Source organism: Protobothrops mucrosquamatus, unplaced genomic scaffold (genome assembly GCF_001527695.2).
Source record: "Protobothrops mucrosquamatus isolate PMUCROS unplaced genomic scaffold, P.Mucros_1.0 scaffold1403, whole genome shotgun sequence".
Lineage (NCBI taxonomy): Eukaryota > Metazoa > Chordata > Lepidosauria > Squamata > Viperidae > Protobothrops > Protobothrops mucrosquamatus.
This window is the reverse complement of record NW_015387588.1, coordinates 85,992-105,511: the sequence shown is the minus strand read 5'-3', so window position 1 is coordinate 105,511 and position 19,520 is coordinate 85,992. Positions and strand designations below refer to the sequence as shown.

At 43.1% G+C, this 19,520-nt stretch overlaps 1 protein-coding gene across 1 annotated transcript; it reads left to right on the top strand.

Moving 5' to 3' along the window:
- Positions 1-4,809: 4,809 nt before the first annotated feature.
- Positions 4,810-14,492, top strand: SDR39U1 (short chain dehydrogenase/reductase family 39U member 1). The gene is made up of 6 exons (XM_015821814.1): positions 4,810-4,842; positions 7,234-7,340; positions 8,703-8,785; positions 10,734-10,855; positions 12,999-13,142; positions 13,816-14,492. Exons 1-6 carry the CDS (start codon positions 4,827-4,829, stop codon positions 14,229-14,231), a joined length of 888 nt encoding a protein of 295 aa, XP_015677300.1. The 5' UTR covers positions 4,810-4,826; the 3' UTR covers positions 14,232-14,492.
- The last annotated feature ends 5,028 nt before the right edge of the window (positions 14,493-19,520 follow it).

Genomic DNA, 19,520 nt, shown 5'->3' with positions numbered 1-19,520 from the left:
TCCTGAGCCAGCACGGCTGGCTCAGGAATTCTGGAAGTTGAAGTCTACGAGTCATAAAAGAGCCAAGGTTGCCTACCCCTGGTCTAGTTCTACATTTTGAACAGCTACAGCATTTCTACTACCCAACTCATCCATTTTCTCTCCAGGACATTACCTTTTCAACCAGGATGCGATCTGTCTCCTGAACGCTTGTGTCAGGCACTTGCTTATCTGAATAGCCTATAGGGTAGAGGGTGTCTCCTTGGCTGCTGCCACGGTCACTTCGGCCTCTGGCAAAGAAAAGAAATTCCTCATCCAAATGCCCATGCCCAACATTTGTGGATTGCTTGTGTGAGGAGACACACACAGGGCTTTTCCCAGGCACTTACCTACCACCGCTGCCTGGACCGCTCAATTCAATGGCCCACTTGAAACGTCGTCCACGATTGGTCACCAATCCCCCTCCGGTGCTCATTGTTGCCTGTAAAAGAGATAATGCACACTCTAAATAAGATTCTCAAATATTAAAGAAGTGAGCAGCCTGACCCGTTTGGTCACACATCCCACAATCCTGAAGAAACTGCAAGCTTCCTCTTGCATCATTGCCTCCATTCCTTTCAACAGGTATTATAATGTCTCTAGCCAGCTAAACATTGCAATGGAAGCTGGGGACCAAACAGAGGAAGCTCTTGGTTTCATGATTATCACAGATCATCTAAGCAGCTGACAGTTCACATAAACTCTTGGGTATAGCAGTGTCACCAACATTTTCTCTTAAACCATAAGTAACTACCCTCCCCGCACAATATTCTATTGATTCATTATTTATATCCCACCTTTATTTTTTTATATATAAACTCAATATCGAATACCCCTTCTCCCTCCTATTTTCTCCATAACAACCCTTTGGGGCTCAGAGAGAGAATGATTGGCCCAAGATTACCCAGCTCTAACTCTCTCCAGACTTCATTTGGAACTTTAATTCCACCCACACACCCTGCAACATGGCAACTCTTTTGACACTTCCTATAATAGCCATTCTAGCATCTTCCTATTACTCTTATGATATCCAGTTCTTGCTCTTCCTCACCTACTTTAGAATAGAATAGAATAGCAACTTTGTCACTTTGAATGTACACTAATCAACATACGTTAAAATGAAATTTCGTTGCATACAACTCTCAAAGGTTCACCACCTCCAATATACACTACATAAATATGACAAAAATAAATAAATACAGAATCATGCATAAATAAATAAATACAGAATCAAGATCACGTGAAGTGTTAATACCACTTTACAATGCCTTGGTAAGGCCACACTTGGAATACTGCATCCAGTTTTGGTAAAAAAGATGTTGAGACTCTAGAAAGAGTACAGAGAAGAGCAACAAAGATGATCAGGGGACTGGAGGCTAAAGCATATAAGGAACGGCTGCTGGAATTGGGTATGTCTAGTTTAATGAAGAGAAGGACGAGGGGGGACATGATAGCAGTGTTCCAATATCTCAGGGGCTGCCACAAAGAAGAGGGAGTCAAGCTATTCTCCAAGGCGCCTGAAGGCAGGACAAGAAGCAACGGGTGGAAACTAATCAAGGAAAGAAGCAACCTAGAACTAAGGAGAAACTTCCTGACAGTTAGAACAATTAACCAGTGGAACAACCTGCCTCCAGAAGCGGTGAATGCTCCAACACTGGAAGTTTTTAAGAAGAGACTGGACAGCCATTTGTCTGAAATGGTATAGGGTTTCCTGCCTGATCAGGGGGTTGGACTAGATGACCTCCAAGGTCCCTTCCAACTTTACTATTACTATTATTATTACTATTATTACTATTATTATTACTATTATTATTACTACTACTACTACTACTACTACTACTGTTATTATTATTATTATTATTATTATTATTATATACTCACATATATTATATGACACAGAGAAACAATAGTCTATTTCGGGTTATGTATACATGAGCATGACAAGAAAAATTAATTTTGCGAGTTTACCAGACGGGTAACATAGGGAACAAAGCTATTACAGAATTGGGTAATCCTGCTAGAAATACTTCGAAACCTCCTCCCAGAGGGGATCAACAGAAACAGACCCTAAAGTGGGTATGTGGGATCTCTAACAATGCTTTGAGCTCTAAGCACATCTGAGCACTTATAAGCAGCATCCTGAACACCAGGAAGCAAGCATCCTATGATCTTCTCGGCTGTCCTTACCATTCTCTATATGGACTTTCTTATTCATTATCCCTCTGATTCGTTTCCCTGCTCCTCTTCCTTAGCCCATTTGAGCTATAGTATAGTATTTATCATGGAGATAGATTCAAGTGCATGGTTGATAGTATAGCTGCTATATCATCAAACATGCACTTGAATCTATCTCCATGGTACATAATCAGCATAATATACTGAGGGCTGTAGGTCTATATTAAAAAAAAATTGCCCTGTGTCTATTTCTTAGGAAAAGCATTTGCTTATCATTTATCAGAAACATTTAGAGTTTTTGAAGTACACTGCTGAATTATGCTGAAAATGTACTTCTTGCAGTCTTGGACATAGGATATTTATCTCTAAATCTGAAGCAGAGTGATTTTTGTCAACTAAAGCATGTACATATTAGAGATTAATACAGGCAAAAATGTTAAATTTCCAAACATAAGTAAAGCATAAAATGGCATTTATGTAACCATGTCTACATTGAAACTCATAAAATGAAGCGTTTTCAAGTGTATCTGGGAGAGTCATAAAAGGGAATTGTTCATTGCACAAGGTGACACAGCTTCTGCACAGAAATGGGAGATTCTGAATATCGGTGTCTCTAATTTCCTCTCTCATATAAGATGGTGCTTCCTCTGCTACCATGCAGTAGCCTGAAGAGAGGAAGATAAAAAAAGAACAACAGAATAACAGAGTTGGAAGGGGCCTTGGAGGTTTTCTAGTCCAGGGCTTTTCAACCTTTTCACCCATTGTACCACTTTTAGGATATGGCAACATCCGAGTACCACCAGTCGCCTAGCAAGGTGTCAAAAACTTGATGACCAAAAAAAAAAAAAAAAAAAAAAGGAAAAAAGTGATATACTGGTAGTCCTTGAATTACAACAGTTTGCTTAGTGACTGTTTGAAGTTACAATGGCACTGAAAAAAGTGCCCCCCAAGCCACAGCCGAGCAAGACACCTGCCTGCCCACCCGGCGGCACTCTTCCTCCTGTCCGAGGTTTCCATTGTTGTGAGCATTTCTGTTGAGGATTGGCAGTGGGGGTGGGGTGGGAGGGTGTTTGGTTTTTATTCCCCCCGTCTGCTGGGTGGTTGCACCAGGTTTTGGTCACTTCACATGACCCTGGGACACTGTGACCGTCATAAATATGAATCAGTTGCCAAGCATCTGAATGTAAATCACAAGACCCTGGAGAGGCTGCAACATTCCTGCTGATCGGCGCTTCTTCTGGGCTCAACAGAAGCGCCAGGATCAGTGGTGCTTTCCAGCTGATTGGTGCTTCTTCAGGGCTCAGCAGAAGCACCAGGATCAGCGCCGAGCTCCAACTGGAGCCTGGCACTGATCCTGGCGCTTCCGCTGAGCCCTGAAGAAGCACCAATCAGCTGGAAAGCACCACTGATCCTGGCACTTCTGCTGAGCCCTGACAGCCCTGCAGGTCCAGCCATCTCTCGCTCAGGCTTGTGTGGTGCTGCCACCAATTCAGCTCATTCCCCTCCCTGACTACCACTTTTCTAGGATGGTCGCGTACCACCTGCCAGGTGCCAATGTACCACAGGTGGTACCTGTACCACTGGTTGAAAAGCCCTGGACTAGTCCAACCCCCTGCTCAGGCAGGAAACCCTGGCCTATACCATTTCAGACAAGTGGCTGTCCAATCTCTTCTTAAAAACTTCCAGTGTTGGAGCACCAACTTCTGGAGGCAAGCCATTGTGCTCCTTCCCAATGTGGGGTGAAGTTGACCCCCAGAAGAGCAGATTATTGTCTCACAACTGTAATAAAAACTCCTTTTTTTTACGATCCTGCAGTCCCTGCAACTATAATGCCTGGCCATAAATCCCTTTTCTCCAACCTCTATGACAGTGTTTCTCAACCTTGACCATTTTAAGGCATGTGGACTTCAACTCCCAGAATTCCACAGCCAGCATTGCTGGCTGTGGAATTCTGGGAGTTGAAGTCCACATGCCTTAACATTGTCAAGGTTGAGAAACACTGCTCTATGAGGTCTCGGGGACTGCAGCAGCCAGGATCCCTAACCATTATCAGTAGTTGTCCTTGCTGGGAAGCCTGGGAGTTGTAGTCCCTGAAGAGTAGGAAGGCTGTGCGAGAGAGGTGGCAGCTTCAGCCTTTTGAGAGGTTAAGTAAGTAACGCGAAGCCCAGGAGGGAATTTTTTTCCTCGCTTCTAAGTCACAACAAAACCCCAATCCTAACAAGGCCGGGAAGCGTGGGAATTGTAGTCCACCCGCAAAGCCCTAGGGGGGGAAAAGCGCCTCGTTTACACTCACGGTTCGAAAAGCTGCAGCAGCTGCCTCCGGTTTTTTCGTCACGGCTCTGCGCCACACGGCCCACGTCTGATGACGTCACGAGCACGCTACGTCCCTCGCTCTCTTCCTATGGAAAGGAATAGTCAAGGCCGTTTCTGAATTCTTAAGTCTCCTCTGCTCCAATTTCTCCCGCTGAAGAGTTTCGTCAGAGAGGATTAAAGCTAGAGAGACACCCCTTCCCTCTCTCAGTTTATTTCCGGTGAAGCGCCACGGTCCTCCCGGAAGGCCGGTCTGTGCCTCACTTCGACTCGTCTCGCTGATTCGGAGGCTTCCTGCGCATGCGCTCGGAGTCGCTTAAACCATGAGAGTCTTAATCGGTGAGTGGTGGTCGCTCTCGCTTTAAGAGCCGAGGAGCGCCCCTTTGCAATGGGGAGGAACGGCTGTTTTCTTCGCTGCGGGGTTGCTCTAGGTTTTTTTTTTTTTTGCAATTGCAATTAAGGGTGCAAGATTATCGCCACCTTGAACTGCGGTCAACACGCGACATACGTGCAAAGGGTGAACGGGAGATTCCTCTTTGAGGAATGCGGGTCCCGTCCGAGGAGTTGAAGGGTTTGGTCTCTCCTTCATCTTCCTCAAGCGTGCACTATTAAGGCATTGGATAAGGACTTGGGGAGGGTTCAGGTCGACCTTCGGTTTGGGACAGGTGCTTTTCTCAACCTGCTTCCTTGCTAGGGATGCTGCCTCCAGGAAGGGTGGAATATGCATCTGTCAAAGAGAAAAGGGAGGGTTTTTTTTAATCTTTGCAGAAGAAATACAGGAGTTCTCCCGTCAATAATGTTCTTTTCATTTAATTTTGTGCCTTCCAGTCAGTGTTGATTGCTGGCAGCCACCTGGATGAATCTCTGCAGCTTTCTTGGCAGTTTTTTTGTTTTCTTGAAGTGGCTTGCCCTTGTCTCCTCTTTCCTAGGGCTGTGAGAAAAATGACTAGTCCAAGGTCACCTAGCTGGCTTTGTGCTTAAGACAAATCCAGGATTTCTGATGTCCTGGTTTCTAACCTGATGCCTTAACCAACACACCAAACTGGCTCACTAGTAATGCATTGGCTGACTTTTCCCTTCCTTCCTCTAAGAATCCAAAGCTGTTTAAAATTCTCATTTTCTGCAAGAATCTCGCTCTATCCTGCTGGTCAGTTCAATAAACAGAATCATACTGGCTGAGGCATGTGTAGGTGTGACAAAAAAAAAACCCTATGGCTAGCTCCGTGACTTCAGATGTTCCTGGTAGTTGGCTTCAATCACCCAATCATTTTAATGTTAGGAATGTCTATGGAGGCTCTCGGTCATTTACATCATGGTTGTCCCAAAGTTGCTTTCAAAAAGGCAGCTGGACTTCCTTGATTTTTCTTGAAGATGTTTCACTTCTTATCCAAGACGCTCCTTCAGTTCTAATTAACTGGTGGCAAATGGAAAGAAATTGTATAAATCCTCTCCATTCCCCACCAGTTAGTCAGAACCGAAGAAGCTTCTTGGGTGAGAAGTGAAATATCTTCAAGAAAAATTAAAGACCTTTCTGAAAGCACGTTTGGGACAATCTTACCAAAGCTTCCTTCAAGAAAAAAAAGTAAAAAAATTCTCAAACCCTATGTAGGTACAGTGTACGCCAACCAAAGAGTGTCAGGTGGTGGATACTAGAAGATGGGCTTTTTCTGCAGTGGCTCCTGCTCTATGGAATATCCTCCCTTTGAAGATTAAAATGGCTCCAAACCTGTTAGCCTTTCGTAAGGCCCTAAAAACTATGTACTTGGGCTGAATGTGTTAAGAACCCAGTTTCCAGGCTGTGTGGTTAAAATCCATTTAATTTGGATTTTTTTCTATTTATTGTTTTGTTTTATAACATTTTAGTATTTTACTTGTAATATATTTTTTGAATTGTAAACTGATTGAGATGGGTGGCTATAGCAATTGAATAATAATAATAATAATAATAATAATAATAATAATAATAATAATAATAATAATAATAATAATAATAATAATAATAATAATAATAAAAACTTATTCCCCCAATACAACATTTCCATTCCTTTTTTTGTGGATGACCCAAACAATTTTCCCCAACTTTTTGTTTGCTTTGTTGGGTTTTTAAGGAAGGGAGTCGCTTCCCATAAGAAAAGAAAGCTGTTTGGATTTATTGAATGGAATATTCAGATTTTAGGAAACAGATAATCTCCTTGAAAACTCTGAAGATGAGGATCATAAGCTTTAATGAACTAAAGTTAAACTAAACTTAAGCCAGTTTGGTCTAGTGATGAAGGCATCTGGCTAGAAACCAGGAGACTATGAGTTCCAGTCCCACCTTAGGTATGAAAGCCATTTGGGGGACTTTGGCCCAGTCCCACTCTGTTAGCACAACCCACCTCAAAAGGTTGTCGCTGTGGAGAAAATCAGAGGAGGAAAGAGCATTAGGTATGTTCACTGTCTTGAGTTATTTATAGAAATAATGAATAAAAAATCTAAAATAAATTTAATATAGTCACGTTGGTTTGAAGGGAGGGCAGTTGAGAAACTTAGATTGAGTATTAAGCAAAAGAAACTTAAAGGGTGCATCTTTTTCCAGTACAATCTTATGTGTTCCCAAGTAAGCCAAAACAAGCTCCTGGAGTAAAAGCAGGATATGAGTTTAACTGAGAAATGATTTCTCAACAGGATTGTGGCTGTTTTTAACTGTCTCATTCACTATTCCATCATCTCTTTTTGAATGTAATTTAGGTGGCGGGACTGGATTTATTGGCCGAAACTTAAGCCGGGTGCTAAGAAGCCAAGGCCATGAAGTCACCCTTATTTCTCGTCAGCCTGGAAAGAACCGATTAACTTGGGTAAGGGACAGGGGCTTAAAACAAGCTGGAACTTAGAAGGATATTTTTAAATGCATTCCAGCCTGGACGGTTGCAATGTAATTTCTTCTGAAGTGACAGTGGAGGAAAGGTTTGTATAGATGAAGAGGAGAGATGGAGGACAAAGTTACAGAAAAACCTGAAGAATCTATAGGGCAGCTTAATGGAGAAGTTAGATGAATTAAGGACAAAGTGGAAATTTTAGAAAGTAAAACAAATAATGAACAAAGAGATGGAGAAGGACTTAGACAATCTGGCATTACTGGAGCGGAGAGAAAATAAATTTTATTTGAGATTTAGAGGGAAGAAAAGATAGAAATCAAGGTGGCTATGCAGATGACATGTAAAATCAATTAACTTTTGCCAATGGAGAGTTCCTTTAAATAATGTGAGACTATCCATTAATGTCACCTGGAAATCAACCACAAAAAATTGCTTGTATATTTTGGACATGTTCGGTAACGTTTTCTGTCGAGTTTCTTTCTATTTCTGTCCTGAGTATTTGGGATAAGATAGAAAACTGTACACTTTTCAACCATGGAGAGTTAGCTAAAATGATTATTATACAACCTTAGAAGAAGAAATTACATTTCATTTGTAGTAAAGGTTTGTTGATATGTGAGAACAACCTTCAGGGATGGGAAGAGATATTGCCTAGAAAACCATCAGATAAGAAAGGCAGGAGCCACTTAGGAAAGACCCATCTTAATGGATCAAACAGTTAAAAGTGTCAGCTAGAGATTTGTACCTTCAGACTTTGCAAGATTCTATTAATAAACTCCCTTTTTATGATCTTGTAATCCCTTAATTCGGGGGTAGAATCGGGTGACTGGATGGAGCTGAGCGTTTGTTCCTAGCAGATATTTTTTCTTTGTGCCCTGGGAGAGAAATATCTGCATTACCTGGGCTTGAACTCTCAACCTTCTGAGTGGGAGGCAAGCGTCTTCACCACTAGGGCACAGCACTGCTTATTTGCAAGATTCTGTTAATGTAGCCTTATAATAAAGTATAATTAGGTCACATAATTGTGTTTCCTGTCTGGTTTATCTGGGAAGGCTGTCAAAATGCATTTGTTTGTCAGATTTAAATTAGGTTTAGGGTTTCTTTTTGCAATTGAGCAAGATGGAAGACTTTTGTCATATTTGGAACGTTCTGCTTATAATATTTTTCTAGATTTTCTCTTATTCCTTCAGCAATAATTGATTTGATGTTTCCGTGTATTGCTAATACTATTGCATACGCAGCAGCTTTTTCTTCTGTTAATTACGGTGAGATAGTAAAATAAGTTTGAAAGGAAAAAAAAATAACCTGAGAAAAACCCTGAGTTTGTGTTTTCGTTTCTAGGATGAACTCTCCCGTATAGGCCTCCCTTCCTGTGAAGGAGTGGTCAACCTGGCTGGAGTAAATGTCCTCAATCCTTTTCAGAGGTAAGTCTCAATAATTTTGGACAGGGTCAGTTGCAGGACATTAATGTGGCTTACTCAGATTCTCCGACTGTTTCCTCAATTGTGCTTAAAAGTAGGAATGTTTAGCAAAATGGACAAGAAGACTTGCTTCCAGAATAGTTCTATTCTGTTTTGTTCCGTTCCATTCCGCTCCATTCCATTTCAGCAAGAAATCTTGCCTCCAGAATAGTTCCGTTCTATTCCATTCCGCTCCATTCCACTTCACCCCATCCTAATTTTTTAATATATATATATTCTATAGTCTATTTGTGTAGAACTGGAACCACAATAGTTTTCCAGAAGTCTCCATTCAGAATGAGAGAATAGGGAGCTGGGAATTTCTGAGCCCAGAGAAGAACTTTGATTTAATTAACAAGTTAAAAACGTTTACCCTGATTTCCTTTCATATTTTTTTTAATAATGTCCCCTTCCTTCATCTTAATTGTTAAAATTCAGCGACCACATGAGGAAGGACTTTGCATGGCTACAGTCAAGGTTTCAGGTGCTGTGACAAGCCTTGAGGCTTCAGGATGTGCATCCCCTTGGTAGGGCATAGGCAGGTTTGTGTATTGAAGGTTTCTAAAAGAACTTAGTTTGGTAGGGAAGATTGGATCGTGGAGAAGAACTTAAAAACATAGTAAGGAAAATACGCAGAGCCTGGCTTCTAGAATTCTTGTCAACCCCTTTACCAGCTGTAGTTTTAGGAGACATCTATATTCTTTGTCATGCATTGTGTCTGCTCATGTCTGCTCTCCTCTCTTGCTGTATTTGCATTTGGTTGCACAAGTTGAGATGCCTATCGTCTGTTCGAACCACAGGACCAGGAGAAAAGGGAAGTTGATAAAATGGAGCAATCAACAATATTCTAAGCTATTGCCCAGCTGCCTCTCCCTTAAGGATGCACTAGAGCAGGACTCTCCAAACATGGCAACTTTACGACTTGTGGACTTCAACTCCCAGAATTCCTCAGCCAGCCATGCTGTCTGGAGAATTCTGGGAGTTGAAGTTCACAAATCTTAAAGTTGCCATGTTTGGAGACCTCTGCACTAGACTTATTTGTGGGAAGATTATTATTTTTTTAATCTGCCGATCCTGACGTAATCCGGCCATTTTCAAATTTCTTTTTCGATTGCCAACTTCTCCCACCCCACCACACTTGGTCCTGATCTGTTCTGCTTCCCTGCCTACAGAAATACATGCCGGACCGAAAGTCCCATTTCATAATTTCTTTCCAATATTTAATTTAGTTGAAATGGAAAAAAAAATGGATCCTGTATATGGCAAAGAAGATTCAGCTCGCAAGCTGAACGTCATTGCCTTTGTAACCCTTCTGACCTGTTAGAGGATTCGTAATAGGATTAAAGTCCTCTGTAATCAGTCAGGGTATCTCTGTCCAACCTTGATGGGTTGTCATTTACCTGCAGGAAAGTAAAGGCCTTTCTTTCTTCCTGCAATTCTATGCAGAGAGATCAAACTCTTGATTTATAGAAGGCGCAAGTTCTTTGATGCCATGCAAGGCAATCAGAGGGGTTTTGCTAGAAACACATTTTTCTGTCTGGAACTCTCAGTAGACTTAAGGTTGTGAAAATAGGCTTCCAATGAAGATGGCCGACTGAATATGCACTCAGGGAGGGATCCCTGAAGTGTTTTCCCCTGGGCTATAGCTCTTCAACTACTAACTGAAGGGACTGGCATTCCTTCAGTTTTTATGACCCACCCAGATCAGGGAGAGTCTAAGAATTACCCTTCAAAAGCCTCCAAAACAGCTGAGGTCTGCAAGCAACTTCAGGAGCTGTGCTTCAAAGCTGCTGCATGCCAAATGCTAGTTGGGGGGAAGAGGGCTGTAATCTGTTCGTAATTGAAAATAGGCAATGTTACTGGAAGGGCAAAACTATCTTTGAAAGACTGATGTCTTTGGGGGCTTCTGCAGGTGGAATGATGCCTTCCGTCAGGAGGTCATTTCCAGCCGCGTAGAGACCACAAAGTCCTTGGCGAAAGCCATCAGAGATGCTGAACACCCACCTCAGGCCTGGGTCCTTGTCACCGGCATAGGTATTAACCACAGTGCTGTCATGTAACTTTGCTGTCGCTTTAACTGTAAGTAAGTAGTGAGTGTAAGTACAGGTAGTCCTCAACTTAGACCACAACTGAGCCCAAAATTTCCATTGCTGAGGGAGACATTTGTTGAGTGAGTTTTGCCCCACTTTACCACCTTTCTTGCCACAGGTTGTTAAGTGAAGCACTGCTGTTGGTTAAGTTAGTAACACAGTTGTTAAGTGAATCTGGCTTCCCCATGGACTCTGCTTGTCAGAAGGTCACAAAAGGTGAACACATGATCCAGAGACAGTGCAACCGTCATAAATATGTCAGTTGCCAAGTGTCTGAATCTTGATCATGGGACCACAGGGATGCCACAACATTTTTAAGTGCGAAAACGTTCATAAGTCACTTTTTCCAGTGCCGTTGTAACTTCAAACGGTCATTAAATGAACTGTTATAAGTCGAGGATTACCTGTAATAGGAGAAGGGGTTGGGGAACTGAATGTGGTCCCTCAGCTTTGATGGAAACATCTTTTAAGACAATTCATGTTAAGAACTTTCAACCATTGAGCAGCAGTTTTGCTTATATAGCAACAGATAAAATTATGTGTCTACATCAAGAGCCTTAAAACCATTGATCTTATGGCTGGGTTCTGTTGAATATTCATAATTCTGACCAGTCAGTGCGAAGATTGTAGTGAAAGAATGTTGACAAGCAGCCTTAATATATTAGGGCAGTGTTTGTCAACCCCGTCAACATTGAAGAGGTGTGGACTTCAACTCCCAGAATTCTTCATCCAGCATGGCTGGCTGGGGAATCCTGGGAGTTGAAGTCCACACATCTTGAAGTTGACAAGGTTGAAAAACACTGTATTAGGGTCTACTTGAAATGGATGCATTTTTTCCTTTGGGGTTTAGGGCTAATCGGGGATTGATTGCAAAAGATGGCACCGGAGAGTGAAGCGTGCCAGTGAGGTAGAAATGTCAAAACTTGGCTAAAGTCGTTTGAAGTAGATGGTGGTTCAGTGAATACAGCCATTACAGTTTAAGTCATGATTTGGGCTGTAGGACAGGGGTCCCCAATCCCCGGGCTGTAGCCCACCACTGGGCCATGGCCTGTTCAAAACTGGGCCATGTGAGAAATGGGGAAGTGCCTGTGCATGACGCTCCACTCGCACAAATTGCTTTGCTTGCACTAGCGTGCAAATTTCCATTCACATGAATGGAGCTTTTCACGTGAGCACAATTGCTCTCTACACACATGAGTGGAGCTTCGTGTGCAAGTGCCTGTTGCTCATGCAAATGGAGCTTCATGCGGGAATGCAAGCACCCTCTGCTCGTGTGTGAAACTCCATCCAAATGGAGCTATGTGCACATGCGTGCTCCTGCCACCCACAGGTTCTCCCCCCCCCCCCACATGCCGGGCTGAGGGATCGCTGCTGTAGGGTGTTGAAAAACCAATCAACAGTTGTTTGTTCAATAAAAACGTGATTAAGCAAACAAGCTTTCAGTGTGTGAGGTGGGTCAAAGGAATTTATAGCCAAGTAAATAGTACAGGAGCACTTGGGAGTGGGGAGGTGGCCTAGAGGTGGAGCTCTCACCTCATAATCAGGAGGTTGTGATTAGGTAGATATTTCTCTTTCTGGCCTCAATGAGTGAACTCTATGTAGGTGTCAGGAACGGCATCTGGCTAGTAAACACTTGAATTGCCTTGGCACCACCCATAGGCAAGGGATTATACGGTTGTTAAATAAAATAGAATAGGGGTATATATGGCCCTACAGATGTTCATGAACTCCAGGTCCCATATTCTGTATTAAGGACGCTCCATGCTGTTATGAATTGTAGAACATCAATATCTGGAGGGCTAAAGGTTTCCAATCCTGCGTTAAAAAAGGAATAGGTATGAAACTAACTGAATAGTGATTAAGTCAAGATATGTTTTGGAAACCTCAAAAAGAGCTACTTTCTGTATTCTTGAACTAAGTGAGTAATAATCTCTGCAGCTTTTTTTTTGGGAAAAGTATTTCTCAAAATATTTTGGTAGATATATTCCAAAGTTCAATTCTAAAAGATGGGTGGTCGTCTTAAGAGCTATAAAATATTTGCGTAGAGTACAGTTCTATAATAAATCACTGTATAATATCTCCTCCAGGATATTACCAGCCCAGCCACATCACCAAATACACTGAAGAAAGTCCAGGTGGAGACTTTGATTTCTTCTCGCGCTTGGTGACTTCTTGGGAAGAAGCAGCTAAAATTCCTAGTGAAGCTACTCGCCAAGTGGTAGTGAGATCTGGTAAGACAGGATGCGCAATGTGGGAACATTTATTTGTAGACTACAAGTTCCAAACTTCTGCTTGGAAGGCACTTTTTGTATACTACATGGTCTACAAAATTCAATTCTGATTCAGTGAACACCTCATTCTTGTGGCTTTAGGTCACAAATAGCAATAGCACTTAGACTTAAAATACCACTTCATAGTGCTTTACAGCCTGGTCTAAGCGGTTTACTGAGTCAGCATATTGCCCCCAACCATTTGGGTCCTCATTTTACTGACCTTGGAAGGATGGAAGGCCGAGTGAACCTTGAGCCGGTTAGAATCGAACTGCTGGCAGCCGGCAGTCAACAGAAGTAACCTGCAGTACTGCATTCTAACACTGCGCCATCACGGATCATGTTGTTGTCTTTGTTTCCCCTGATGAGGAACAATACCAAGCACATGTCTTTCTTCTTATCGCCAAAATAACTGGAGTGGCTGGAGTCACATACATATTAAGCCACAGTGTAGCTTGCTTGGTGCGCACCCTGTCACTAAACTCCAGTTTTCTAGCTAGCTTGGTGTGTTTATAGAGACCCGTTCCATTGGGGCGTCTTCAGAGAACCATCTCATAGGCCAGTGTGTAAGGGAAGCCTATGTGAAATACACTTTGTAACTACTGTATGTAATTATATCTCTATTTGCTTTAAGGTGCTGTGCTGGGCAAAGATGGCGGCGCCATTAGCCAGATGATATGGCCTTTCCGCCTTGGATTGGGAGGCCCCATTGCTTCTGGACACCAGCATTTCCCGTGGATCCACGTAGTAGACCTGGCAGGAATTGTGACCCATTCCCTGCAGAAAGAGGGTCTTAGGGGCATCTTAAATGGTGTCTCGCCGTTTGCAGTTGACACCACAAACGAGGACTTTGCCCAAGCAATGGGGTCGGTGCTCAAACGTCCCGCCTTCTTGCCTCTGCCGGGTTTCGTAGTGAAAGCCGTTTTTGGCTCTGAGCGAAGCACCATGCTGCTTGAAGGGCAGCGGGTGGTCCCCAAGAGGACTCTCGAGAGCGGCTACATGTTTGCATTCCCCGATCTGTCCTCTGCTCTCCAGGATATCTTAGATTGACCTGAGAGGTGTGAGGAGGCTGCACGTCACCGTATTTTCGTTTTGTCTAATACTTGCTGGGTAGGCGCACGCTCAGTCTTGCCAGTAGGTTGGTTTTGTAATTCCGTAGATTGTTTTGAGCACCAGAGTTTCCAAGTCAGGAAGTTGCTCTGTTCGAAAAGATTGGCTTCTTTCAAAAGAATAAAATCGTATGTCGTGGTGGAAACAGTGCTGTGAGAAGAGGAGTAGTTTACGGTGATTCCTCTCGTGGATGACAGGTCTTTCATCTTTTCTTCTAGAGGTTCTCCTACACCAGGGGTAGGCAATCTCGGCTCTTTTATGACTCGTGGACTTCAACTCCCAGAATTCCTGAGCCAGCCATGCTGAGGAGAAATGGAGAGGTTTCTAAGCTGAGCCGTGCTGGCTCAGGAATTCTGGGAGTTGAAGTCCACGAGTCATAAAAGAGCCAAGATTGCCTACCCCTGTCCTACATCAACTTAACGATTATTTGGACGGGCAGCAAAATGTTATAATATCTGTGAAACAATGCACTAGTCTTTGAATGGAGAATACCAGTTGCGGATTCCCATGTTGGGTGAACTTTGGAATGTATTTATTTAATTTTTTTTGGGGGGGGGGGCGCGATGGCCTAGAGGTTAAGATGCTGGGCTTGTCGACCACAAGGAGACATGAAAAGAGAAAACAAGGAGGCAGTGGTCCCAAAGGTGCTTTTTTTTAAAGGCAACTGGGCTTTGTTTTTCCTTGAAGATGTTTCGCTTCTCATCCAAGAAGCTTCTTCAGTTCTGACCGAATGATGGAAGATGGAAGGATTTATATTCCCTGCAGCCATCTGATTGTTAGGACTCATTTTGAGAGTTGTTGAGACCACTTGGAGGTTTATCTGTGCCCTCAGGGTCACCTGAATAGTGCAAAATGGGTGTGGAACCTTCTTGGAACTCCTGAAAGGACTGTGTTGTAAACAGGAGATAGGTGGTGTCGTATCTTTTGAAGACAGCAAAGTCTGGACCTAGAAGACTGCTGGTTTGAAAGAGGGGTCAAAGAGGCCATTTACATTAAGATTGTATAGCATTCTGTCAACAGAGGGAGAGGATACGACACTAGCTATATCTCCTGTTTACAACAGTCCTTTCAGCAGTTCCAAGAAGGTTCAACACCCATTTGCACTATTCAGGTGACCCTGAGGGCACAAACAAACCTCTCAGTGGCTCTCAGAAAGAGTGCTAACGACCAGATGATTGCAAGGAATATATATCCTCCATCCTTCAGTCAGAACTGAAGAATCTTCTTGGACGAGATGCGAAACATCTTCAAGCAAAAGTCGCTGTCTGAAAAAGCACCTTTGGGACAACTGGGATCTGGATGACTGACACTCTCCACAGACGAGGATCCAGTGGCTTGCCAGAGGGGGAACTGGCAGGAGATCCTCCATCGCATGAGTTTCATTGGCTCAGTGGCTTCTGAGTCTGATCTTTCCCCCAAGCCACAGGTCTGCTCTTGACTTAGAATCTCTTCCGCCCCAGTCTTTGACTTAGCCCAACATGTGATGCCATTGTGCTGCGGTTTACTTGCTTTTCGCTTTGTGGGATTTTTTCAGTAAATCATGGTTAAGCAAATCAATTCTCCTGACTTCTGTCTTGTAAACATCCTGGTGTGCTCAACATCTCCCGGATGCACTTGTCTGGTTTATTATGTTAGGGTTTTTTTTTCTTCAAATATTTTATTAACCAGTGAAGTCTGTTTTGAGTTGGGATCATGTTTTGGTCACCTTCTGGACATGTCCGTGTAGTTATCTCAGTAGTATTAAAGAGGCAGAATATATTTATTTACGTAAATGCTTTCTGGGGTGATTTTGGACGGCCTCTGCCTGCAGCTAAAAAGAAGCTTCTGAGCTTCCAGATACAGATCAATAGCAATAGCACTTAGACTTATATACCGCTTCATAGTACTTTACGGCCCTCTCTAGGGGGTTTACAGAGCCAGCACATTGCCCCCAACAATCTGGGTCCTCATTTTACCGACCTCGGAAGGATGGAAGGCTGAGTCAACCTTGAGCCAGTGAGACTCGAACTGTCAAACTGCTGGCAATCGGCAGGCAGCAGTACTGCAATACAGCATTCTAGCCACTGAGCCACCACAGTAATCCAACTGCTGCCACTTTTAGTTTTTTAAAAATGTAATTATTCGTAATGGCGCTGCTAAATAAGAAAGTTTTGGAAAGCGTTCTTCCTTGCATTCACTCGGAGGAGAGCAGATATGTAGTCACAGCTTCCGAACAGCTTGCCTTCAGAAGTTGTGGGTGATCCATCACTGAAGGCTTTCAAGAACAGACTGGACAGCCACTTGTCAGAAATGGCATAGATAGGGCCTTCTGCTTGAGCAAGGGGTTGGACTAGATGACCTCCAAGGTCCCGTCCAATTCTGTTATTCACAGCAGAGCAGAAATCCCAGAGGTAGTTAAAAATGCCAAGAGGCCTTGCAAGTCTCCTGTCCAATCCTAATTGCTCCCCCCCCCCACCGCTCAGCTTTCTAATAAATATTTTCACGTATCTGAAATGAAGTATAACTGAAAGATCAAAATGGAGAATTGATTGTGTGCTATGAAATCGGTGTTGGCGCTTAGCAAACATATCAAGATAGACATACAACAGTTCATTTAGTGACTGTTCAGAGTTACAGTGGGACTGAAAAAAAGAGACTTAATGACCATTTTTCATACTAATGACCATTGCGAGCGTCCTCATGGTCACGCGATCGAAATTCAGATGCTTGGCAACTGGTTCGTGTTAACGGTGGTTGTTGCAGTGTCAGGATCAGGGCCAGGATCATGCGATCCCCTTTTGCCAGCTTCTGACGAGCAAAGTCAATGGGGGAGCCAGATTCACTGAACATCCCTGTTACTAACTGAACAACTGCAGTGATCCACTTAACAACCGTGGCAAGAAAGGGCGTAAAATGGGGCAAAACACACTGGACAAATGTCTCGCTTAGCAACAGAAATTTTGGGGCTCAGTTTGTGGTCGTAAGGCAAGGACTACCTGTAGACAGGTTTTTTTCCCTGTTGGTTTGTCCCTAACATGGTTTCTTCACGGCTTCCAAGAGTGGGCTACCGCCTCTGTCACTGAACGCATCCATATGGCTGCTGGTTGCCTTCTTCTCCTTCTGCCTTAACCAGCATCTTCACTTAAAGTCTTAATGGCTCTGAAGTAGGATAATCGTTGGAGGAACAGTATTCAGGCACCCAGAGGCCAGAGAAATGTTCCTAAAAGAAGCTTTGTTAGCAATCACTCTGATCCTCTAGCCCAGGCTCTGATCCTCTAGCCTTGGCTCTTTTATGACTCGTGGACTTCAACTCCCAGAATTCCTGAGCCTGCATGGCTCAGCTTGGAACCCTCTCCCTTTCCCCTCAGCGTGGCTGGCTCAGGAATTCTGGGAGTTGAAGTCCACGAGTCATAAAAGAGCCAAGGTTGCCTACCCCTGCTCTAGCCCTAAGGAAGTCGTCTTGAGCAGGGGTGATTGATTTGAATGTGCGATGATCTTTCAGGCCTCTCCTTCACTTTGGGTTGTTGGGGACCCAGAACAATTAGAAGTAAATAGGGCAGCAGTCGCAAGCCAGGCCCTCCTGCTTTATGCTTAGTTCCATTCGTTGGGAGGAAAACTTAGAAATGGCTGCAGGTCCATGGGGAAGAAGAACCAAAGAGAGAACGAGGAAAAGATATAGCAAAACTGGAGTTGTAGCAGGGAGCAATCCAAAGGCTAAGGCAGGCTGTAGAGACCAATGGAGGGAGTAGCGCGATCAGCAGGAAACTGGGATGGGATGGCAGGAAAGAGCTCCAAGCATGTCCCTCCCTTCCTCACTCCTTTCTTTTTCTTTCTTTCTTTTTCTTTCTTTCTTTCTTTCTTTCTTTCTTTCTTTCTTTCTTTCTTTCTTTCTTTCTTTCTTCCTTCCTTCCTTCCTTCCTTCCTTCCTTCCTTTTTCTTTCTTTCTTTCTTTCTTTCTTTCTTTTCTTTCTTTCTTTCTTCCTTCCTTTTTCTTTCTTTCTTTCCTCCCTCTCCCTCCCTTCCTCCCTCTCCTTCCTTCCCTCTCCCTCCCTCTCTCCTTTCCTTCCTTCCTCTCTCCCTCCTCCTTTCCCTCTCCCTCCCTCCCTCCCTCCCTCCCTTCCTTCCTTCCTTCCTTCCTTCCTTCCTTCCTTCTACCCATCTCAAAGCAGTGACTCCAGGCAGCGTCTGATACTAGAATTATATTTTGTTTGCAAAGGGTAGCCGAGCAGTTTAAATCGAGGTGCACAAATTGAGTTGCCCAAGGCCACCTCCAGACTGCAAAAGCTTTTGGGGTGACCTCTGAAGTTTTCCCTACAACTGCTCCCTCATTGTATTTCTCAGCACAGCAGGAGGAAGTGCTGAAATAAAGGAGAATCTCCTATGAGCATCATTTAACTCACTGAACTGAAAAAAAAAGTCCTTCAGCAGAGCTGGGAGAGTGCTGTTCTCCCCTAAAACTGGTACAGCAGGGGAACATTTTTCTCCTCTTAACAGCCCTGTGCCTTTGTGTAAAGGAATGAGAAAGAATTCAGGGTATGTTGGCTATCTTGTTCTACTTGTTTTCCTTACACTCATTAACCTTTGTCCCCATCTCTTTCCTTTCTTAACCAATAGGGTAATATTTCGTCAGGCATTTGAAAAAATGGATAATGTTTGCCTAAATAAAGTCTTGTACAATTGTAAAGTGGAAAGAATCACCACTGAATACAGGAAGATTTCTAAACATACTTATATGCTTGAATTGTTCAATTTCAAAGCACTGATTTTTTATTTTTCTGTACGATTCTGTCCCATAATGAGAGACAAAAACTAAACTTTGAAAAATCAATCTTTAAAAAAAAGGATGTACAGCTACTCCTCACCTTATGACCGTAACAGCCCAAAAATTCTGTTGCTAAGTGAGACATTTGTTAAGTGAGTTTTGCCCCATATTGCAACCTTTCTTGCCACAGTTGTTAAGTGGATTGCTGCAGTTCTTAAGTTAGTAACATGGCTGTTATGTGAATCTGGCTTCCCCATTGGCTTATCGGAAGGTCTTAAGATAGATAATTTAGATAGATAGATAATTTAATTTGTATACCGCCCTTCTCCCATAGGACTCAGGGCGGTTCACAGCATATTAAAAACAAATAATATACACACAATACAAAAAATGCAAAATACAAAAATACAGAAATACAAAAAATAAACCCCGATAAAAGCCGAATTAAAACCAAATATTACCAGCTGTGTTTCCAATTAAAATACTTT

Excerpts from the sequence above, each read along its gene's own strand:
- SDR39U1 (XM_015821814.1), top strand. Across the intron at positions 7,341-8,702 it reads GAAAGAACCGATTAACTTGG|GATGAACTCTCCCGTATAGG; the intron begins GTAAGGGACAGG and ends TTTCGTTTCTAG. Across the intron at positions 8,786-10,733 it reads GTCCTCAATCCTTTTCAGAG|GTGGAATGATGCCTTCCGTC; the intron begins GTAAGTCTCAAT and ends GGGCTTCTGCAG.